General features: G+C 36.5%; 4 protein-coding genes across 6 annotated transcripts; 3 read left to right on the plus strand and 1 right to left on the minus strand.

The window, feature by feature from the left end:
* The first annotated feature begins 2,244 nt into the window (after nt 1-2,244).
* LOC140990588 (NAC domain-containing protein 30-like) lies at nt 2,245-5,069 on the plus strand. 2 transcript variants are annotated; one of them, XM_073460348.1, is made up of 4 exons: nt 2,245-2,327; nt 3,285-3,443; nt 4,061-4,332; nt 4,474-5,069. In XM_073460348.1, exons 2-4 carry the CDS (start codon nt 3,287-3,289, stop codon nt 4,945-4,947), a joined length of 903 nt encoding a protein of 300 aa, XP_073316449.1. In that variant the 5' UTR covers nt 2,245-2,327; nt 3,285-3,286; the 3' UTR covers nt 4,948-5,069. The 2 variants fall into 2 exon arrangements, with proteins under 2 accessions (XP_073316449.1, XP_073316448.1); XM_073460347.1 differs by lacking the exon at nt 2,245-2,327 and having other exon boundaries at nt 3,189-3,443.
* A 513-nt stretch (nt 5,070-5,582) lies between these two features.
* LOC140990352 (beta-amyrin 6-beta-monooxygenase-like) lies at nt 5,583-8,502 on the plus strand. Its single transcript, XM_073460010.1, has 3 exons — nt 5,583-7,080; nt 7,168-7,355; nt 7,444-8,502. Exons 1-3 carry the CDS (start codon nt 6,138-6,140, stop codon nt 7,741-7,743), a joined length of 1,431 nt encoding a protein of 476 aa, XP_073316111.1. The 5' UTR covers nt 5,583-6,137; the 3' UTR covers nt 7,744-8,502.
* A 788-nt stretch (nt 8,503-9,290) lies between these two features.
* LOC140989528 (uncharacterized) lies at nt 9,291-16,278 on the minus strand. 2 transcript variants are annotated; one of them, XM_073458752.1, is made up of 9 exons: nt 15,986-16,278; nt 15,193-15,314; nt 14,208-14,415; nt 13,577-14,141; nt 13,201-13,452; nt 12,925-13,116; nt 12,770-12,847; nt 10,200-12,668; nt 9,291-9,842 (listed from the first exon to the last, which is right to left on the minus strand). In XM_073458752.1, the coding sequence occupies exons 1-9, from the start codon at nt 16,171-16,173 to the stop codon at nt 9,540-9,542; spliced, it is 4,377 nt and encodes a 1,458-aa protein (XP_073314853.1). In that variant the 5' UTR covers nt 16,174-16,278; the 3' UTR covers nt 9,291-9,539. The 2 variants fall into 2 exon arrangements, with proteins under 2 accessions (XP_073314853.1, XP_073314854.1); XM_073458753.1 differs by having other exon boundaries at nt 9,292-9,842; nt 12,770-12,844.
* A 164-nt stretch (nt 16,279-16,442) lies between these two features.
* On the plus strand, nt 16,443-23,992 carry LOC140989953 (ATPase family AAA domain-containing protein At1g05910-like). Its single transcript, XM_073459512.1, has 11 exons — nt 16,443-16,552; nt 17,844-18,098; nt 18,288-18,389; nt 18,514-20,301; nt 20,385-20,573; nt 20,668-20,810; nt 21,500-21,745; nt 22,369-22,555; nt 22,835-22,900; nt 22,986-23,235; nt 23,608-23,992. Exons 2-11 carry the CDS (start codon nt 17,871-17,873, stop codon nt 23,973-23,975), a joined length of 3,567 nt encoding a protein of 1,188 aa, XP_073315613.1. The 5' UTR covers nt 16,443-16,552; nt 17,844-17,870; the 3' UTR covers nt 23,976-23,992.
* The last annotated feature ends 214 nt before the right edge of the window (nt 23,993-24,206 follow it).

The raw sequence follows: 24,206 nt of genomic DNA on the forward strand, positions 1-24,206 counted from the left end.
TTCTGCATGCTAATGAATGTGGAACCATGCATATATCCAAAAAAGGGTTTTCTTAATTGAGAATAAACTTTAAGCATTGATATTTGATGGTATTAGGTGACTAAAACAAAAGTTGATATAGCCATGCGTAAGAGAGATTCATGAGTTGAAACTAACACTTTTCGTTATACTTTTACCACACTTGTCAACATCGATTCCGAAAGCTCACTCGTTAATCCATTAATTAATCTTGCACTGTCAATTAATATTTCAAAGTATATAGTAATTTTCAATTTATTTTTTTAATTATAAAGCATTGTGACTCAGGTTTCTTATGTACACAATTTCTTAATGATCTTCGATGTTATCAAAAAATAAGGAAAAAAAATATTTCGGTGGTGAAAATTAGGTATCTGTAAAACTCCAAATCCAATGGATAATTAAATTAAATTTGTCAAACTTGACGAGGAAGTAGCCTCAATGTTAATATTGTGTTAGTTTAAAACTATATAGCTAAATTTTTTTAATTGCTTAATCTCAAACAATTATGGACCACACTAAGTAATAAAAACTTTAAAGGCTTAACCATTTGTATTCATAATTTTATATATCAGGCTGGTCGGGTCATTTGTCTAATCTGCCAATTTAAATATTTCATTTTATTTTCTTAAAAAATAATGATATTATAAAACAGAGATTAAACAAATGACTGTTGCTTATTATCTCTTGAGACACACTCAACGTAAATAGATCTGAGTGCCGCTGAATATAATAGAATGAGATAAAGTTTTTATTAGATTACTAGTTCCAGTATGTTTTATATATATATATATATATATATATATATAATATTTGACCTAAATTTATGATATATATTTGGAAATTTCTCACTTGCATTTAGAACACAAATGATTAGGTTTTGGAAGCAGACAGCTGGGCCTATTCCACGTGGCCATGTATTACTGGTGCTACTGTGAAAGGGCGGCGCAACAAGGAGACGAGGACCGCGTTAGTTTATGCCTAATTTAAATTTAAATAAAATTATTGTAAATCATATATGATATACGTATACAGTATAAAAAACATCATATATATTTACAAATAAAATAATAATAATAATAATAAACAACAACATATATATATATATATATGTTTATAATTAATATATTAATAATAAATATTTTTTTGAGAATATATTAATGACTATTTCGCTATTGATAAATTTACAAAATATTGAATTAACTATAGAGACAGTAAAAAAAATATTGTCATCTTAATGTAAATTTTCATCTTCAAGTGCTATATCTACGAATTTCAAGATTTTCATAAAATAAAATCAAAATTTTATGTATTCTAAAATTTTTTGAGTAATTATTATTTTATGATCAAAAAAGAATCTGGTTTTAGGTTGTTGCTTAAATAAATGAGGCAAATGATTAATGCTATTTATAATTCATACGAATATATGGACATAGATTAGTATTACTCTGCAAAACCAAAACCTCAGGAGTGGCGTGAAATTTAGTGTCACGCCGCCGTCCAAACAAAGCCTTTAATTTCATATTAAACTATTTATTAATCTGCCCTACACATCACGCGTAATCAATAGTATTTACATATTTTCAATAATATTTTATGGATAGAGTATTTCGCAGAAGATTTATTTAACATGAGTTAATTAATTAATATAGTTAGCAGATTATTACGTTAGCAAAAGATTTATTAGTGTGTACAAAAAATAGAGATTGTGGATTCCGTCGTCATAAAAAAAAGTATGTACATGATATTCCTCAAAACAAAATGCCCACTTTTAACATAGCTAATTAATTATCCAAATAGAATTAATTATAATTTTATATCTATACATAATTTAATACACTTTTTGTCGTTGAATCTTGAATTTCATTCAACCAAAGATCTAACACCGCGAGCATTTCAATTGGGAAAAAATAAAATATTAATGTATAATTTTTTTTTTAAAAAAAATCAAATTTGATTCCTCTAAATCTATTGAGTTGTCCCTTCATCCCTTGTATGATCTTCACCCTTTTATATTATAAATAAATCTTTAGTAGGCCTTTGGGAGTATAAGAATAAATATATATAAAAATTATACTATATTTTCTCTATTTGGAATTACTTAATTATTATATGGTATAAATAGACAATACGCGACCCTATCACCAACAACATTTGATGATCACAATTCACACACTTCAATCAATAATTTCATTCCCTTCACTTCACCAACCTATACCTTTCCATTCTTATATAAGTCTTCCAAAACTGATTCAAATCTCCCCCTTTCCTTTGCCGAGCTGATCAAGAACATATCGATCGATCTGCAGGTTAGTGATATATTTTCTTGAAGAAAGGATCATGCATGAACTTTTAACTTCAACAATGAAGTGATTCTTCGATCGATTTCATGCTGCATGATTAACGCGATCTCGCACCTCACGTTTTTAAACCGAGTCTTCGCCTTTTATTATAATGATCATATGTTATTCCAATCTTGGGCCTCGTACTCTCATGAGCTTTCTCATACGCTATTACTTATAGCATTATCTAATAACCGAAAGTGATTTTTCCCTTCCCTAACATTTGAGTTCAGGGCTTCCAAACTTAAGTACGTATCTAGATTCCGAGAGTGTGAGCTAGTAATTATTGAGCTAAAAATATAGATATATAATACATTAATTTATACGTTCAATGATGTCTCCCAATTCGTAAATTATGCAACAAGAATATCGGATGTGAAAAACCCCATATCCAATATTAAAGAAAGAAAACATGTAGTGGAATGCACTCAAAGAAAATGAACATGCCCATTACTCTCAAAAAGTCCATTTTTACGGCCTCTGCTAGCTTTTTTGTTTCATATACTTCGTCTCAATTCTATANTATAATTAATAGAATGTAAATGAAATTCTATTTTTTTGTGTAAAAAAAATATTTTACAGCAAGTTTGATGATCTCGCTTACATGGATCGCTCTAGATTTTCAAGCACGTGTAGGCAAACATTTTTGGGACCATATGTTTTATGTCATTCCATTATGCTCACGAATGGATGGATCATATAAAATGAATCATGTCAAATTCATTATACATATATATCGCAGAGTTGTCCGAATTTCACTCTCTTCAATTTTGTGACCTTTTTCATTAAGGGGAATGTCTTTCAAAATTGAAGTAACTTTACAAATAACCTAAACAAGAAAATATATATCTATAATATCTTCCGGGTGCTTGAAAAACATCATTTTTATTAGTAGCTATTTCTTAATTTGTTTCTTTATGCTAGGTATGGAATATTCATGTATACCTCCGGGCTTCCGATTCCACCCGACAGAAGAAGAACTCGTCGGCTACTATCTCAAAAGAAAGATTAGCTCTTTGAAGATCGATCTCGATGTCATAATTGAAATTGATCTCTATAAAATGGAGCCTTGGGACATTCAAGGTACGTTATTTGAATTTAAATATTCTTAATTACGAATCAAATCTCATTTCCTTTCGTTTTTTTATTGGTTTTTGAATCGGTTACCATGATATGGTGACAAATTGGCAGTGTAACTAATCAACAAAACTGTGAATGTTTGCTTTAATTTGTTTAATTTTAATGCTTTAGGAAATTAAATAGATTGGAGAAAAAATTGTGGGATGAATTTGTCAGGTAAATAGTTATGTTTGGAATTTTAATTTTTTTCAAGGTGATAATTATTTTTTTATTATGCGTGTCGAATAATAATGTACGATTTGTTAAATAAAATTTTATAAATTATAAATAAATTTACATTTGTGTGAATAATAACTAGGAATGAGATATTTTATATTATGAAATATTATGCTCTGTCCTATTGGGTTTTTGATGAAACCTAAATCAAACTCGAACAAATATTTAATTTATAAATTAATTTCCATTTTATTATATGCGTGATAATCACCCAAAACCCATTGTCATCCATGCATGTTAAACTTCTAACATATATAGTTTTGTGCGTAATCCATATTCAAAATTTTAAATCTTGTACGTCTAGCAGCTTGAAATTAAAACTAATAAACAAAGCTACTGATCAGATAAGTGCAAACTGGGACATGAAGAACGGAACGAGTGGTATTTCTTCAGTCACAAAGACAGAAAGTACCCCACGGGGACGCGAACAAACCGGGCAACGACGGCAGGTTTCTGGAAGGCCACAGGGAGGGACAAGGCAGTGCTGTCCAACGAAAGAATCATAGGAATGAGAAAAACATTGGTGTTTTACAAAGGACGAGCTCCCAACGGGCTAAAAACCGATTGGATCATGCACGAATATCGCCTCCAAACATCTGAACATGGACCTCCGCAGGTACGGACATATGTACTAGAAATTCTAGGCACTCTTATATATAAAATATTCTCCTGATGTATATAGCATATAGTTAAAATTAATTAATTTAAAAAATATTAAATGAATGCTGATATATAATTTGATAAATTCATGCAACAGGAAGAAGGATGGGTGGTTTGTCGCGCGTTCAAGAAGCCGAATCCGACCCAAAACCAACGCTTTGAAGCTTGGAGCAACCCTAATTACTACACCAGAGACACCGCCATTAATCACATGAATATGGCAACATCATTCTCGGGCACTCCAAGTAGCAGCACTATTTTGCATAATTGTGGGACAAGTTTTCATCAGTTTCAACAAGGAACAACTGCAGCTGTCAAGCCTTTTGATCAGAATTCGATGGTGGAGATTCCGAAGCTCGATAGCCCTTCGATTTCTACAAGTTTTCCGACGACAAATGATTTTGAGCACGTGGTCGCAGAAAACGAAGGGTTCGAAGATGAAAAAATGGAGTTTGGCAACCGTTTTAACGATTGGAAAAGCTTTGACAGAGAAGTAAGTGAGCATCCCTTATCATACGAAGACGCAAGCTTCTCATATACTGATGCATTTGACTGCTTTCCTGGCTTGTAGCTATATATATAGAATACATTCATACATAGAATTTTACATTCTTGGAACTGTAAAATAATATAATATGCTTTTGGCAATTCATTATTGAGAATCAATATATAATTCGAACAGTGTTATGGGTGGAATATTCATTCTACTTTTATTTTGTTCGCTGTAAGAAATTGTGAACTTTATATGTTTTGTTAGAGCTGTACTGATTGAATTATCAAGCAGAAGTATGAGGAAAAAATCCAACAAATTAAAGGAAAAATCAGAAAAAATTTAAATTACAAAAAAACCCATAATAAAATTTTGACATCCGAAAAATCCTTATAATATTTATCATAGTTTAAAAATATGTTCTACTATAGTTCATAAGGAAAAATCCCAATATATCAAATCCTTTCTCAACCTGATTTAAACTCAATCAGTACAAAATTGTTAATTGTATGGTATATTTTTAAACCAATTAACTAGATGCATAAATAACAATAAATCTATCATAATCCTTCATTCATCTCTAATACGTCACATATGTAAAATTAATTAAGTTTCCAGTTTAAGGTTAATTTGTCATTAAATTTTTCGAAATTATTATTATTTTCTTGTTTTATGTGGGAAAAAGATAAGAGAGGAAAGATAATAATAAAAAAATATTCTTATTTGTTAATTATATGTACTTTGAGAGGTTGAATTGAGTTTGGAGTTAGCCTACTAAATTCCATTCTATGTTGTTTTCTCGTTATTTATATTCCATAGAATTGAATATTTAGTCGCTTACAGAATTGGAAATTAAAATAACACACCGGTTAATAATATGTTGTAGATAAATTGTCGTAACTTGAGGTAAAAAAATATATTCAAAAGTCGATTTTCTTTTTTAATTCTTTAATAAGAAAATATTCCAAATGTTTCATCTCATGTCTTAATTTATTTATGGATGTGCATGATATAATTAGCCTCTTGTGTGATTCCATTACATCTAGATATATGCTAGGATTTTATCAGTACGTACATGACAAGAAGACAAACTAGAGGATCGAAAGTATACTTGATTTTGTCTGGTTACTCTCAAATCCCAATTTCTTGAAGCCTAATTTCAATCCAATCTTATAAATGAACACACTCGATCCCATTACTTCTCCAACACACACTTCTTTTCTCCTACTCGACAATACTAATTAATACTTAACTCGCACGTCAAGAGAAAAATGGATGCCTTTTTATCATACATGATCCTGCTTGGTCTTCTTCCCCTCTCGGTTTATATAGTCTCGTTCATTAGTAAAAGACGTTCTGCCGACACGAGCCTCCCACCCGGTACAAATGGCTGGCCAATGCTAGGAGAAAACATGGAGTTTGCGCTTTTAGGCCCTCAAAAATTTGTCAAGGATAGGATGCAAAAGTACTCCCACGACGTCTTCCAAACGTCGTTATTAGGAGAAAAAATGGCCATATTTTGCGGCGCACAAGGCAACAAGTTCCTTTTCATGAATGAGAACAAGCTTCTCACTTCATGGTGGCCACAGTCCATGAAAAAGGCTCTGTTGTTCCCTGAATTTGTTGAAAGCAACTTGAAGGAAGTGTCGGCCTTGAAACGTAGCTTCCACCACGATATTCTGAAGCCTGAAGCTCTTAAACAGTACATCCCGGTAATGGACGAATTGGCCCGTCAGCATTTGGATCAAGATTGGATCCCTAATGCAGTGGTAAAAGTGGTGCCACTAGCAAAAAAGTATACATTTGATTTAGCCTGTAAATTGTTCTTGAGTGTGGTTGAGCCTAAGAATATAAAGAGGTTGTCTGATCCATTCACACTGGTGACAAATGGGATGTTCTCTGTGCCATTGGATTTTCCAGGTACGGCTTATAATGGCGCTATCAAAGGAGGGAAAATGGTACGAGAGGAGCTGATGAAGATCATTAAGAAGAGGAGACAAGAATTGATTGAGTGCAAGGAAAGTGAGGGTCGAGATTTGTTGTCGAAAATGCTGCTTGTGACAGATGAAGATGGCCAGTTATTAAGTGAAATGGAGATTTCTAACAATATCATTGGTTTGTTAGTGGCTAGCTTCGAGACTACAAGTTCTGCGGTAACTTCTGTCATGAATTATCTCGCAGAACTTCCCCATATTTATGAAGAGGTTTTAAAAGGTAATGAACACATCTGTGACAGATTTAAGAATGGTTTGCCTCTCTATTCAATTCGAGGCATAAACTCATAAATTTGTCTTGTCGCAGAACAAATGGAGATAGCAAATACAAAAGGACCCAATGAGCTATTGACATGGGAAGATATAGAGAAGATGAAGTATTCTTGGACTGTTGCACGAGAATCGCTCCGTTTGATGCCTCCTGCTCAAGGGGCTTTCAGAGAAACGACAACTGAGTTCACCTATGCTGGTTTTACCATCCCAAAAGGATGGAAAGTAAGTAAATATAATCCAAACTCACGCGTCAAATGATTTTATGATACGCTGATCTTATACTAGAATCTCATTATTGATTGACGTACAGACGTTTTGGACGGTGCATTCGTCTCACAAGAATCCTAAGTACTTCCCGGATCCTGAGAAATTCGATCCATCGAGATTCGAGGGTAGTGGACCGGCTCCTTACACCTTTGTACCCTTTGGTGGAGGACCCCGAATGTGCCCTGGAAAAGAGTATGCTAGGCTAGAAGTGTTGGTTTTCATGCACAATGTGGTCAGAAGGTTCAAACTTGAAAAGGATATTCCGAATGAGAAGATAGTGTACTATGCTTCGCCTACACCAGTTCATGGGCTTCCTATTCGCCTCCATCCTCATGAAACATAAACACATTGCACTTTCTGGTTACTTCATCGGTATAATCTGCGATAACAGAACTCTGAATGTAATAAAGAAAATAAAATATTTTGTCTTATATAAGTAATATTTTTGTATGTTTCTGATAAATAAATGGCAACCTCGATCGAGTACTTGTGTTCATTTAAATTGTCTAGTATCACAGTTTTTCACGGCTACACAGCTAGAGATAACAGGATCAACTGGAGAAATTTTTTAAAAAATGCACATGGAATTAGACGATTTGTCATTCAAGTGGAACAATTATGTAGTAAATATCCGATGGAAAAACACTCGAACAATAATCTGGTAAGAAGAGAAACATTTGTCAAACAGCAATGCACCTGAATTTTTTTTCTTGAAAATGTAAACAATGACAAACGAATACTACTTCAGACAAACGATGTGCTGCATAAGACATAGGAGATTAAAACCAAACACAAGAGACATGGCCACCCATAGATAGCCATGTGCAAGGAAGCTTAGCCGTCATGTGAACATATGTTGCAGGCAACACTTTTTTCACGCATTGCATCACACGGCAACTAAGCTTCCTGCACAAAGCAATCAATCAATGGAGGGCGATGACTTTTCTATTTGGTCTTCATCACCAATGTCAGAAGAACACGCGCAAGATTGGAGCACAGCTCGTTTGAAGGATGTTGGCCTCGGCCTGAAATAGAAACTACTTTGAAGGATGTATATGAGATGGTGAGAGATGGGGTTGAAATCAGACAGTATTTATAGGGCAGTGATCAGCTCAAGATTAAGCTGCAAGATGAAGAAAATAATCTATTAAAGTGAAGGTGGTGTGGCTTGTAGCATCGGCAAGGAATGATTTGTTCATCTCTTTTTCTTTCGAACAATTGTTGTCTGTTGCTCTAGAAACCTTTCGGTTTCTTTACTAATATTTCACTTCAAATTAGTTTGATGCCAGGAGCTTTTATTTTAATATTGTATTCATTATCTTTCATATCCTGCTTAGGTGAAGAAAGCAGGCCATGGTTGTGTATATATCAATACATCCACAGCTTTGAGTCTTTTTTATGAGCTAGGAGGAAATTTGGTCGGAGTGACTCGAACCATAATAATTTCTGAAATTTACGAGCAGAAAAGACTGGCACGTGTATAATGCGGTTTATTGTTGGAAAAATACGAAAATGAACTTTGACATTTAGGTTTAAAACAAAAAACTGTCCAGGCCTAGACGCTTCCTAAGCAACCGACATACCTCTTTTTATAACACTGCTGAAGATCACTTCTTTCCAACGTATATGCATTATGCAAGTACTTGGACGAATAACCCATGAGCCTAATCTCCATCACCCATTAACAATAATTACGATATACATCTGCTTTGAAAATGAACTGACATTCATTCAAATACATTTAAACTCGTGAGCATACTAAAATTTTGAATTAGCAGTTAAATTATATGAATTTAGGTGGAATTAAATAAATAATGTAAAAAGTGTAATGAATATTGATTTTGTAATGTTATGGCACAAATATTTCTTCGTTATTTATGGGGAGGGGTTTTTTACAAAGGTGTCGAACTCTGAGACCTTGTACCATGGGATATATAATGATGACCAAGAGATATGTGTCAAGATTTCGATTCAAACTGGATACACACATTCACACGACTTGCAAGCATCACACAATTTTTAGTTCCGGACTATTTTGGACTCCGCTACATGCATGAACCAGTTCCTATATTTTCCTATGAAGCAACCATATTCGTGTTTCACAACATTGACGAAAAACTATCCATTGTATGGGATAAGTTATGATGTCCACAACCTCTGCATGGTTGACAACTGCCGAAAATCAGTGGACTTCAGTGACATCCTATATAGCTCAGAGAGCTTTTTAGCATCTGAAGATTTACCAGATGGAGATTGCTGAATGTTGGATGGAAAATTGTTTGTTTTTGTGCGACGTGCTGTGGCTAACATACTCTTCAACAACGTTTGCAGGTGACTCCAAAATTTAGTACATACCTCAGAATTTAGGTCGTTTAGTGATAGTGATGCTTCTTCAGATACATGGTGCCCTTCAAGCAGCCGAGTTAGAGCAGAGTCGAGCATCTGATACACGAACCAAACAAATCAGTATAGTACATCACATGCCTAAGATGTATATGCAAGAAAGCTATTTCTTTGAGTAAACACTAAGAAGAGGTTTGGAAACAGGTGAAACTTTATCCAAGCATCAAATTCAAGACATTTTTTCACTAATAAATGGTGCAATTTTTTACTTGGCACGTGATAGTTCACCAATTGGTCAGAAATTGATTCAGTCACTAATACAGTATCTTCTTGTGATGGTCCATCATAATAGTATATTTCCAGATAAGAGTTGATATATAATCAAAATAATTAATAAGGCAAGGAAATATAAGTTCAAACCAGAGGCGCTGAGAAGAAAAGAACCCATAAACATACCCAAGTAGAGTGAAGGTAATCTGAGAGGCTTAAAGACAAAGCTGACATATCAATAAGAATAGTCAGATACATCACTGGGTGTGTTTTTGGCCCATAGAAATCCATGGACTTTTGCCAATTCCTTTCAGCCAGGGAAGCATACTGCTTTACCTTTTGAACCACACTGTTTTCACCTTTTGCCAAATTGTTCATTTGATCTGACTCTAAAAACCTCAAGCAACAATCTCGTTGATAACAAGCAAGTTGAAAGTGAGCATACGCAGTCTCCTGCCTTCGCAAGTCACCCAGCGACTCGTATAGCGACAAAGCTTCCCTGATTGCATCATTTGCTGATATTTCATGTTTCCTATGCTCTATATGAGTTTGCACCGGTGAAGAACTAGTGCAATCTTCTAGCACACAATTTTCATGAACCTCGCCAACAGTATTTTCTCTGGCCAATAGCATGCCAAGCTTCAGATATGTATGGGCAAGCTGCGTGCTCACTTCATTCTTCAAACTGGTGGAGACAGGACCTGTTTTTTCAGCAAGTGTATTTAGTTCTGTTTTCGCGGCACCATAATACCTTAGTGCTTCACCGTATTGTAATTTGGTGGTCTCAAGGGCATGCAAATATGCACTTCGGAATCTAGCGTGTTTCTTGAGACTTTCAATCCTTGATATCATGTCTTCTGCTAACGAGCGGCGCCCATGGCCTAAATTGCAGTTGATCAAAATGATATTGATGTGGTCCTCAACTTGTCTAAACGCATCAATTGCTTTGAGAAAAGCAGTTTCAGCTTTGCCCAGATCTTTACTTTCTAGCCTGATTCGTCCGAGCTCATTGCACACCCATCCTTTCTTTTTAACTACAGATTGTAGTTCAGCTGAACTTGCAGGAAGTCCTTCCATAGCTTTTCCAGCTTCTTCATAGCAGTTCAGGGTAACAGAGAGAGTAGAATCTACATCTCCAAATATTGAACCCCTCAGGTATTTAAATATACCACCACGTTTGGCAGCATGCTCTCCTTTAATGGAGGTCTCCGAAGAACAATCTTTTTGCATGGACCCTTCATTATCCTTCTCCACAGAACCAGTTTCTCTTTCAGATCCGATTGCTTCCAAGTTCATTTCCTGCATACCATCCAAAACCATATATGTTTCATTTCTTGGATCAATTTCGTGAGGCTTCAAATTTTCACCTTTAAAAGAGTTGTTCTGGCCTACTTTCTGAAGATCATCACCATATTTGCCAACTCGTAAATAGGGGCTGCTTCTGCCCTGTGATATTTTACTCTGCTTTCTGCCATAACCCGATGATTGTCTACCTCTGGTGCTGCTGCTAGCACTGCTCCCACTACTGGCCCTATCACTCCGGCAGCTGCAATTTATCAAAGAACATGAACTACAATTCTGATTATATTGACTCATTTTCTTCTTCAGCCTTTCAACCTCTTTTAATACTTCGGATGACATTTTCAAGTCCTTGGTGCTGTGTTTTCTTTCTGCCTGCCTTGAGGTTTCTTGTCCTTTCATCAAGTAAAACTCGACAAACACATCCCCAACAAGAGTCCAAGCCTTGGACCAGAAAAGGTAATTAGAAGATGAGCCATCAAAGGTCAAACAAAAGTCACCCATGAAAGACTTCATATTTTCACTTCTACCTTTAATTTCTGGCTGCATTGCCGAGCTACAAACCATGGAAGAGATAAATCTTGTGTCTTGAGGCATTGATCCATAAATTAAACAAGCCAATTCTACAACCTTCAAGGCTTGACACAGCTGGCCAGCATCCTTATAAGCCTGGCCGAGGGCCAAATAGGATTCTCCAAGCAATAGGACAAGTTTTAACAGTTTATCATCTATTTTTGATGTAGGGAGCCACTCACGAATGTCACAAACTTCAATACAGTCAGAGTCCCCACAGGCACAAACAGAAAAGTCCATCGACGAAGGTAGATCGTCCTCAAATCCATTTTCAACATTTAGCTCAGGTCTGGCAGTTTGTAGTTGACGAGTCCATCGGAGAGATTTGATGGCTTGAGAGACATGATGTATTGCAGCCAGTTTGGAGGATAATGGATCAGAAACAGTCTCCACCACATCATCCGAGGATTTAGAAATATCAGAGACCACAAATTCAGTGTTACCAAGAGTGGACTGTTTCTCATCTGCCACTCCAGCACCCGATACTAATTGGTTGTCAGATGAATATATGTTTTCAGCGGATGATATCTCAGTTGAATTTTCCCTTACAAAATTTTGCAGATGCAGTGCATTTTCAGGTTGTTCAACTTCTTTAGCAGGGGAATTAACAATATTTTGGACACTTGTAGCAGACAATCCATTTATAAACACAAAGGACTCTTCTTCTGCGTTGGCAATGGTAACTTCAGACTCAACTGGGAACATATCTGATGTCAACTCCAAATCTTCATCATAACTTAAGAGGAGCCTGGCAAATTGTTCGTGCGCCAGTGCACGTACAACCTAATCACCACACTCAAAAACAGTCACAATGGTTTTCTAACTTAGTTTAACACATGAGTGAATATATAAAATTTACTAACTCAGCTTTATTGGAAACATACTAGATGATTTGGCTCATCCAGGAAACTGAGACATTTTTTGAAAAAACTATAGCACCTCGCCCTGTTATCTGGAGACTGCTAGAAAAGAAAAGAAAAAATCAGTTTAGTCGTGGAAAAGAGACAAAAAATCAAATTGATCATAAAATGCGTATCACCATTGAGAGTGAAAGTCTATGCGCGATTCGGTACAGTAGAGTGCCCAATGAGAGTATTGAATCATTTCTGCCTCTGTATAATAAAGATGGCAGAGAACCAGCGCTATCATGACAACGATCAGCACCATGGGTTTGGGGAAGGACAGAAAGATCAAACAGTTGGATGACATCTTCTCCAGCGCTTTTACACAGCTGCAATATGATAGCAAATCAATTAAACAAATGTACAACCAATGAAACAAAGTTTAAGCAGATATCATACATAATAAATCGTACCCAGTAAGAACCAGGATCTTGCTTGCAGTTTTCCTCAAGAAACCTCAAAACAGAAAGTCCATTCTGTTGGACGACATGGGGCTGGAAAGCTGGAGTTCCTTCGTCAGAGACACCCTTGAGAAGAAAAATATCATCCGTTTTCAGTAGTTCATAACCTTGAACAACACCATCTTGATGATAGCAGATGGCCAATTCCGGAACACTGGCCATAAAGTTGTCAAGCCAAGCTTCAAGCCAGGTTAATGGGGTGACCTGAAAATGTCTTCAATAAATATGCATACTTGATAGAAATTCATATGGAATTTCAAATAACCAAAATATAGAGTGCGCAAATATGAGGTGACAACAAGTCCCATTTCAATGTTCCAACACCCACCTTCCTTGACACATCCCACAAGTGCAAGCTCACGGCAGCATATTTTTCGTTACTAAAAATGAGCAAGTCACTACCGAGAAGCAAACGGAAATTGTGAAACTGCAAAAACAGCATCCTTAAGAATGCATCTTCACCAGCTCTTCGGTACTTTTCAGATTCTTGCACAGGGTGCCTCAGCTTTTCTTTAACTTCTGAGACCTCATTGACACCATCAAGATCTTTATGCCTCTTATTCTTCTTCCCCCAAAACACATTTTCCTTTTCATTCGACTTGAAGTCCTGATTACGGACATAGCCTTTTCCTCGAATACCATCACTCTCTAAGGATGCATGTCCATGTGCCAGATGGTCCAAAGATTGAAGTGAGCCATCACTTGACATGTACCGATCAGGATAATTAGATGATCTAAAATTCTCATCTGACGAAGAATTGTGACTAGGTGGGCAATCACAAGCCTCCATTCTTACTGAATGCATAGCAAAATTCAGAAACAATGACTGATCTACACATTTTGGCTGACGATTATGTCTTCGAATAAGTGTTTCTCCCTCTTCAGCATCAGGCCTGCATCAAAAAACATTGAGAAAAGCATTCAACAGACAGAAAACTACAAAGTGCCATGATGCTCACCCAGCATTCAGGATAAGTGTCTGTCCAACACGGTGAACAGCTATTGAGACTCGTGCCTTGGAGTATGGTATCTTAAATATTTGTTTTAAAATATCAGTTGGGGAGATTACATCAATCTCATCCCCATACTCCACCAAACCAGATACAGCAAGTGCTTCGCCTTTCCTCACAAGACTTGACATGATTGGCTCATCTTGCCATTGTGAATCTGCCAGCAGAAGCACAAATATAAACATTTTCAAGAGACTATTACTTCTAGAGGATTTTCTTATCTACCGGTTACTCCACTCTCAGAAAACAACCTAAAATTCCAGAAATTTGTATAAAGGATATCCCTTAAACCTGGAGGTCTTTGTAGCAGTCTCAGAAAAAATCGATTATATTCGCAGTATTAGTGAAGAATAAACAGTTCGCGAATGAAGGATTTCAATGATTGACTAGAGTTTATAAAAAGTACAATCACGTTGCAAGTGCTGATGCAAAAACTAAAGCCGGAAAATTGAGGTTCTATCAGAAGACCATATATATACTAGATTATCTAGCAACTATATACATAAACAATATATGAAAGAAATAAAACATTCTACACTGTTTTTATGTTGCCCTCCTGAAATGGCTGGACAAGTCAGTTTTAGTTAGAAGTATTCTGATGAGAAAAACCAAATATTTCATAAATGATGCGAGACAAGAATAACATAATATGATGCGAGACAACATTCACTATTTTTATGTTGCCCTCCTGAAATGGCTGGACATATGGAAAAGTCAGTTTTAGTTCGAAGTATTCTGACGAGAAAAACCAAATATTTCATATATGATGCGAGACGACGTTCACAAAATAGAGATGATAGATAGGTCATCAAATATCAACATGCAGCAATAGTCACCCGTCAACATGCGTCCATTTATTTTAAATTTTCTTAATACAGCAGAGAAAAAGGGGCAAACTCTGAAAGGACGATGATCATGCAAGTGAAAGGAATACCATTGCTTGTCCTTGACCGTGCAGCTGCAATCGGGAGTACTCTATCTGGAATGCTTGAAAGCAAAGGAAGTGCATTTAGATCCGTTTCTGTAGGAATCATCTGATACCTTGGAGCCTTTACCCTAAATATGAAAGGCCAATAAACAACAAGACGTGACTCATAGATGATCCCCACTAGTTACACGGTAAAGTTCATTTTTTTTTAAGAAAAGGAATCTCAAATACCTAAAACTATTCAAGGTTATATATACACTGAAATCCAAATAAAAAAAATCTGTAATGAAAAGAGTCTAAAAAATCTCACAAATGGCTCCATGAAAGAAACTTTCTTGAGAAATAAATATTTAATCGACGGTAGCTAATGACATATGCTAAAAGGTGTCAAGACCAAATTTTTGAAAGCATAATCATCAGATGCACACAAACACACTAAAATATACGGAAGAAAGCACAATAACAACCACTCTTAAAGCTCCAGACAAAAAAACGCATATTAACTGCCTCGACTTATGATATTTACCAAAATTCGATTCCTACAGAAAAGCCACAATATTCTCTCAGTTTACCCATCGAGAAACGCTCAGTTCTGCTCCAATTTCTGATAGTTAGTCAATCAAATAAAAAATGACAATTCAGCTATGTTTTAAGTTTACCGTAACGAAATAGAAATTCGAACATCTTCATATGAATTATACAGAAAACTTTTTTGGCAAGTATTTCCAAGAAGGATGCACCAAGCATACAAGAAAAACATTGCAAACACGACATTCCGGTGATTCAGCTGTATACATACGTATGGATAGAAGGAACCAGGGCGACCGAGGAAACATGATGAAATTCATTGGTGGTCACAGGTATGGATCCACACAGAAAGCCCGCGGGCTTGGGCCTCACGATTTCCAGTTTCCCAACACATTGCAGCTCCAGTGAGCCCGAGCCCGAGCCCGAGCCCGAGCCCGAGCCCGAGCCTTGTTTCTCCATTTCTCACTGAAATACCAATGGCCGAGCTAGGTTTTTACCAAAGCTAGAGACATGTGAATGATGATTATTGAATTTTTCTCTGTGCGGTATCTACGATATATATGTTTATTTATGTATATGAATATGTATGTACATATATATAGTGGAATTTGAATTGGGCTTCTTATAGGCGTAACTGGGCCAATTGAAATTTGGTCCAGCATAATTCAATACGGGTGTAGCCCAAAATAATTATATAAACATATTATATTATTAATTAATATTCGAAAATAAAAGACCCCTTCCTTTGTATCGCCTGCCCTCCTTCAGTTTCTCACTCGAACTGGACAGCATCGCTAGAAATCACAGAAGGCAATTTCTTGTTTGATTTTGATTAATCGTACGTATTTTTTGTTGTAATTTTATTTTCGAGCTATAGTTTTTTAAATATCTGTTTGTTATTTATTTGTTTAATTCATTGTGCGTCACATGCACGAAAATTTACAGATTACATTCTCATCGGGCATGAATTCATGGTACGAAATTTAGTCATTTATGCATTTTCGATTTTTTCCTTTTCTTATTTGTTCATTTTGGTTTGTAGTCGACACTTCATCACCTATCTTGCTTAAACATCACTGCAAAACTGAATTCTTCTGTTAAAAAGCTTATTGCATGTGATAGAACAATAATTGGAGAAGAACCATGAATTTGGGAGATAGATTTCAAGTTGTTGTTTGGTAAAATGTTGTGTGTGGACTTTCATCTTACTTATATTTTTTTAAAAAAGTTTAAATGGCATTGAATTTTTCTGTTTTTTATGTAATTCATTCAGGATAGATGTTCAGAAGTGGTTAATGCATTTTTTAGTTTGGATTGAGTAGTTGGTTAATGAAGTTTGAAGGGACAATAACTTTAACTACATCTCGAGATTGTGTTCCTCACAAGGCTGTGGATTTGAATTATTCTGCGATTGGGAGAAGAAGCTTTAGAATATTGCCCTTCTAGAGAGAAATTGGGTGCAAAATCATTTTTTTAATGGATCTTGACTTGAGCCATCCAGACAAGATATTTCAGATTTTGTTAATATTTTTTCTTGCTTTCTGATCTGATGGATTTAAGTTTGTATCCCAGTTTTCAATACCATTAGTTGTTTACATTAGTTGGCTTAGTTTGTAAGTTGGAAGAGAAAAGAAAAGAGAGAAGAGTTTCCTCCCAAACAATCAAAGTTTTTAAATTTCCATTCCTTTCTTTCCAAATCCCAACTCCCAACTCCCAAATTAAGCCTAGGAGTTTAGTGGCACCGGGGTTAAGGCAGGAGAACAGGATGGAGCTTATTTTCTAACTCTTGGTTCAATTAATGTGTGAAAGTAGGCAAACTTAAATCTTTTTTCATTATACATGCACAAGTTTAAATATTTTTTACCTGATTCAAGACTAGTTCCTATTTACAGTTGTTAATTTTCCACTGGTGATTCTTAAAATTTTATTGCTTAACATGCCCGGTAATTTTGATTGTGTGGGAACCTTGACAATTACTTAAGACACTACGTGGCGTAATGTTTTTTTTATCTTGCAGCCATATTGTATATGTTATTCTTTAATCTTTGAATTGTGATAAAAGATGATGTCTTCTGTGTTTCAGTTTATTCAATTATTAACATTTGTTTTTTTTTTGGCTTTCTTTGAAGTTCATGTAAAGGTGCTAGTTTCTTCTGATGTATTCCAAAAGATCGGTACAAGGGGATGGACCTGATTCAAGGCCAGTTCGTACAAGTGACAGGCTTAAAACTAGGCCGAAGTTTTGTAGTCGCAAATACTTGTATTATACTCCTACCACTATCTTGCGAACTAAGAGGAAAAGGACTAAAACAAGGACAGCAGCTGCACAGATAGCAAAGATGTTGCGTCCTGGAAATCACCCATTGCGATCATCAAATGCCAATGTATGTAACTTTATCTATTAGCTTCTCATTTAACAATTAGTGGATTATGTGTTTTAGTTGATTAGAATTAAACTCAAATTATCACTTGCTATTCTTGATCAATGCATTGTTTCTAGACTCTAATTGATGCTTCACTAATTGCAAAAAATAAATTTTGGAAAATTGATGTGCTACTTTTTCTTGTTGTAGTCATCTGCTACCAATCTTCGGCGCTCTACTAGGACAAGGAGGGTTCCGATGAGTCATGTAGAGTACACAGATAGTTCTGGAACAGAGGACAATGATTTAATGGCAAGGCTTGCATTTTTTTCATTAATGAAATATTAATGCAATCCATAACATTTAGCTTATTTTAACTGCTTTTATAGCTTCAATATTCTCTCGCTTAAGCTAAATACGAGCAACTGTGTTTCAGATTCCTAGATTTCACAGAGCTACTAAACGAATGAACAATAATAGTGCCAGGCAAGATGAATTGACCCCTCGTCGTGAAGGACTTAGACCTCGTCGGGGTGGACCTAAAGCTCGACGAGAAGTAGATTCTAGGGAAGCGTTAAGCATGGAATCTGATGAGGAACAGAGTTCATCCGAGGAGAAAATGGGAGACGATGTTCCAGAAAATGCAAATGATATGGAGGATGGTGATGATGCAGAGGGTGAAGATGAAGGTGCTGGTGAGGATGATGGTGAGGATGGGGAAGAAGATGGTGATGATGAAGAAGGTGAAGAGCAAGAAGGTAGACGACGGTATGATCTCCGAAATCGAGCAGATGTTCGCAGGCTTTCTATTGAGGAGAGTAAACGTAGGCCAAGCTCTCCAAGAAGAATACTGCATCAAGGAATGGGAAGCAAAGTGGGTAGAGATGGGAGAAGAGGTGGGTCACGAGTTCACAAACGTCATCGCATGACACGAGCTGATGATTCTGATGATTCCCTTCTAGTGGATGAGCTTGATCAAGGTCCTCCAATACCCTGGGGGAGAGGTGGCGGGAGATCTGGAGCGCCTTGGTTGCTTGGGGGACTAGACTTGCATGGAATGACAGCCTGGGGATTGAATAATGCTGCATCTGGTTGGGTTCATCAAAATGATAGCCTTTCTAATTTGACTTCCGGTATTCAAACAGCTGGTCCTAGTTCCAAAGGAGGGGCTGATATTCAGCCTGTACAAATTGATGAGCATGTGAGTTTTAATGATATAGGTGGTCTCTCTGGATATATTGATGCTCTGAAGGAAATGGTGTTCTTCCCTCTTTTATATCCAGACTTTTTTGCAAGCTACAACATTACCCCGCCCAGGGGTGTCTTGCTATGTGGTCCTCCTGGCACAGGGAAAACATTGATTGCAAGAGCATTGGCTTGTGCTGCTTCAAAAGCAGGGCAGAAAGTAAGTTTTTATATGAGAAAGGGTGCTGATGTGCTGAGCAAATGGGTTGGTGAAGCTGAAAGACAATTGAAACTGTTATTTGAAGAAGCTCAAAAAAATCAGCCTTCAATAATTTTCTTTGATGAGATAGACGGGCTTGCTCCTGTTCGGTCCAGTAAACAAGAGCAAATTCATAATTCTATTGTCTCAACTTTACTAGCCTTAATGGATGGCCTAGATTCTCGTGGGCAAGTAGTCTTGATTGGAGCGACCAACAGGGTTGATGCCATCGATGGAGCCTTGAGGCGCCCTGGGAGATTTGATCGTGAGTTCAATTTCCCCTTACCTGGCTGTGAAGCGCGAGCTGAAATATTGGACATACATACTCGTAAGTGGAAGCAACCTCCTTCAATGGAGCTAAAGTTGGAGCTTGCAGCCAGTTGTGTGGGATACTGTGGAGCTGATTTAAAGGCTTTATGTACTGAAGCTGCCATTCGTGCTTTTCGTGAAAGATATCCACAGGTTTACACAAGCGATGATAAGTTCTTGATTGACATTGATTCAGTAAGGGTGGATAAGTATCACTTTGTCGAAGCGATGTCCACGATCACTCCTGCTGCTCATAGAGGCTCCATTGTGAACTCTAGGCCCCTATCTCCTGTTGTGGCATCCTGTTTACAAAGACATCTTCAGAAAGTCATGAGTACTATTTCTGACATTTTCCCTGCTGTAACAGTTTCATCAGAAGTCACCAAGCTTTCTATGCTTTCCTATGGCTCTTCAATTTCCCTTGTCTATCGACCTAAGCTTTTACTTTGTGGCGATGATGGTGTTGGACTGGTAAATGTTTTGATTCCTTCTTCTTATAGATCATTAATGTATCTTGCTCTTAACTAAGCGTACTTACTGCACTAGTTTTACAGGATCATATAGGGCCTGCGGTTTTACATGAATTAGAGAAATTTCCAGTGCATTCTCTTGCATTGCCTTCTTTACTTTCTGATCCTGGGGCCAAAACTCCCGAGGAAGCACTGGTGCATGTTTTTGGTGAAGCCAGAAGAACTATGCCATCAATACTCTATCTGCCTCAATTTCACTTGTGGTGGGAGAGTGTGAGTGGATGTTGATTTATGTTTCTGTTTTTGGCTACTCTTCAATTTTTTTGTTCAGAATCTTATGGGTAAAAAATGTTTGTATTTTGTTTAGGCTCACGATCTACTTAGGGCTGTACTTCGATCGCTGATGGAAGAATTACCGTCAGACTTGCCTGTATTACTGTTTGGAACATCCTCAACGTCACTTGCTGAGATATGTGATAGTTCATCCTCAATATTCTCTGAACGCAATGTGTATGTATTTTGAAAAATCACTTCGCAACATCCCAGTTGTATCAAGTCTTTTGTGACGTTAAGCTGTTCTTTTTTTCCTCCTTCCTACTATATGATTTGGTAATAATTTTATTCATTTTAACATCAGAAACTTCCTTGAGACTTTTCCTTTGCAACACACCCATTATTCTCGCCCACCCAACAGGAAATATTTTTTTTAAAAAAAAAAAGGACTCACCTCTGTATTAAGAGCTTGCATTTGGTTTATCTACTCATCTTCATGGCCTTGTTCAATTAATCTCATCTCTCCCTAGGTATTGGGATAGCTGAATTCCAGGAATCCAATGGTCTGGAATTTACTTAAATTGGTGGCGGGGAAGATTGGAACTTCCTTTGTGTTAAGTAGCATTTTTGCTTTGGTTAAAATTCAGAAAGTCAAAAAAAAGCCTCTCGTGGGACAGATGAATATTTTATCCTGTATGATGAAGTTTGAAGAACTGTCTTGAGGCTTTTATATACTTCTTTTTATGTTTATACTGAGATTGCTTGTTTGTCCCTGGACTGTGTTTTTTTTAAAAAAAAAAACAATTAAACACAAAAATAATGGATTCTTATCGTTCCAGATGATCATCTCTTCTTCTTACTGGAAATCTCTACTATATTTTTAAATTAAGCTCCAATTTGATATAATTTCCTTTCCTTTCTGACAGTTTGCATTTAACGGCACCATCTTCCGAAGACAGATCTCTGTTCTTTGATCGGCTCATTGAAGCTGCATTGTCAGTTCAATCTGAGGATGTAATAAAAAATTCTCTTAGATCCGAGGGTCTTCCTGAACTTGTGAAAGCACCAAAAGTCGATCCTGGACCAAAGGCCTCTGAATTGAGAGCAAAAGCTGAAACTCAGGGACATGCACTTCGTCGACTGCGCATGTGCTTTCGTGATGTTTGCAATCGGTTAGTTTCCATTTTTACTTTATCTCAATGGTTTGTATATATGGCATGTTGATTTGCATGCATCAACTTCGCGTTCTATGTGCAATATAGTTGATATTGACGTTCTGTTTAATTCTGTGTTGGTTTAGAAGTGGTATAATGTATTGTGGCCCAAAAGTTGAATCAGCTTGATCAGTATACTGCTCATATCTTTGTTTACTGAGCTTCATCTCTGTAATTTTCTGGCAAGAATATGTAGACATTCTTGAAGTGATTTAGTAATAATTTGAAACTTCAATTGCTTATTATAATGTTCCACTCCATTTATCATGAAATTAAGACTCCGTATGTGAATTTGTTATATTTCATGTGTATGCTTTATATTGGCTGCAGCATCAAGTATGATTATATATGCCGGCGCGGTTGCTTCTGAAAGCATGGAGTTTGGTGTTGTTTCTGATGTGGCCATTATTTACTATATTTTCTTTTGTCGTTGCCTCTTTTTCTGTGTCTGATTTATATCTGCAGTTGATACAATTCTCTCTAAAACCAGCAGTGATTCAAGATCATCACAATAAGTTCGAGTAGGCTTTTCATGTTCTCAAAGTTGTGGCTTCTTAAATATTTCTTCCTCTTTTTTATAGGATACTATATGATAAGCGCTTTAGTGTCTTCCATTATCCGGTGATGGATGAAGATGCACCAAATTATCGTGCAATAATCCAGAATCCCATGGACATGGCCACTTTGCTGCAGCATGTTGACAGTGGAAAATATATCACTTGTAAAGCCTTCCTTGAGGACTTCGATCTCATTTTAACTAATGCCAAGGTGCGACCAATGATATTGATCTTGAAACATTAGGCTTCTCTTGAGTTGGTATTGTTTACAGGGCTTCCTTCAGGGGTACCCAACCTTATTTATAAAATATGGCATATATTGGTTCCTTGTTTTGAAACAGTTCATTATTTTGTGAAATGCTGGTCGAAAAATCTGTGAACCAATTTACCTATTTAATTTTGCAAGATTTCCTGGTCGCTCCGTTTGTTAGTTTTACCTTGTCAATAAATAGAACTGGACCGTTCTTATGTTTTCTGTGGCTCTGATTAGAAATACAATGGAGATGATTACAATGGGGCAAGGATTGTCAGCAGAGCTCATGAACTTCGAGATGCAGTATGCTCATCTACCACTTACTCCTTTAATTTTCTCTATGGAGGTTCAAGTCATTATCTTAAAGAAGAAGCATTTCATTTTTCAGGTGCATGGTATGCTATCCCAGATGGACCCCTCCCTGGTTGCATTTTGTGACAAAATCGCTGATGAAGGAGGTCCCATCTCCCTGCCTGATGATACAGGGGAAGTTGCACTCCCACAAACTCCAGTTGTCCAGATGACGGCTGTGACTAGGGCTAGTGCACGTCTTCGTAATGTCCAGCCCGAAGTTAATCTAGATCAAGGCTATGAAGGGTTCAAAAGACCTAAAAAACATATAGATGCATCTCATGCAGGTACCATTCCTTTCCCTATAATTTTGGAACTTGGTGGCCATTTTTCCTTAACTTTTCTCCACTACTTGGCATATCAGTTAATCCTGAAACGCTAACATAATTACTGTATTTTTCATCATTTTGTTCTTTTTAGTTCCAATTCATATTAGTTTCAACTACTACTTCAGTAAAACTCATCCCAGCAACAATTATCACTCTGCATAGATTTCAAAGACTATTATGTGAAATTTTTCTTCACAAAAGATGTGCCTTGGACTAATTTATGAGTGTGCGCGGGTAAATTATTTTCCTTTTAGGAACTTACTGTTCTTTGTTTTATTTTCTTCACATGCGTGATATTGGGACCTCGTTGGCACAATGTTTTGGTAGCAGAAGAGGGATCACAGCTTGACTCGGTTTCACCAAAATCATCGCAAAATACTGAAGTGAATGGAATAGTTCAGCACCAACATCAAAATTCAGTTGCAGATGGCAGCCTGCGTGAAAGTATCGATTGCGACGCTGGAGATGTCTCCCGGGACATTTCCATGACTGATGGAGAGATTTCCTATCGAATCGAGTCAATCAAGAATATGCTTGTGGTGCGGTCAAAAGATTACAGCATTCCACAGCTTGAGAGACTTTACACTCGCATGATTAAAGGTGTTTTTGAAACAAAAAGTAGGGCTAAGGTCGAAGATCTCAAGGCGTCAATTATAAGTTTTTTGTTAGAGTTTGCCGAAGATCCATCTAGGTTTTAGCAATGACCATAAATTTTTCCAACTTTACGAGATTCAGCCTCTTTATTTTAAAATTTCTGAATATTTTTTAATTTCAAATGCAATCAATACCTCTTACAGTTCTTTACACTTTTGACTGTCCAAGCTGATGAAGTAAACCTGACTCAAATCCAAAGCTCATTCACCTAACTATTATGAGCCCTTCATAGAGCCTTTTCAGCTTTTCCCACAAATAAGTTATTGTGGCATTTC

Source organism: Primulina huaijiensis, chromosome 12, assembly GCF_012295235.1.
Source record: "Primulina huaijiensis isolate GDHJ02 chromosome 12, ASM1229523v2, whole genome shotgun sequence".
Taxonomy (NCBI): Eukaryota; Viridiplantae; Streptophyta; class Magnoliopsida; order Lamiales; family Gesneriaceae; genus Primulina; species Primulina huaijiensis.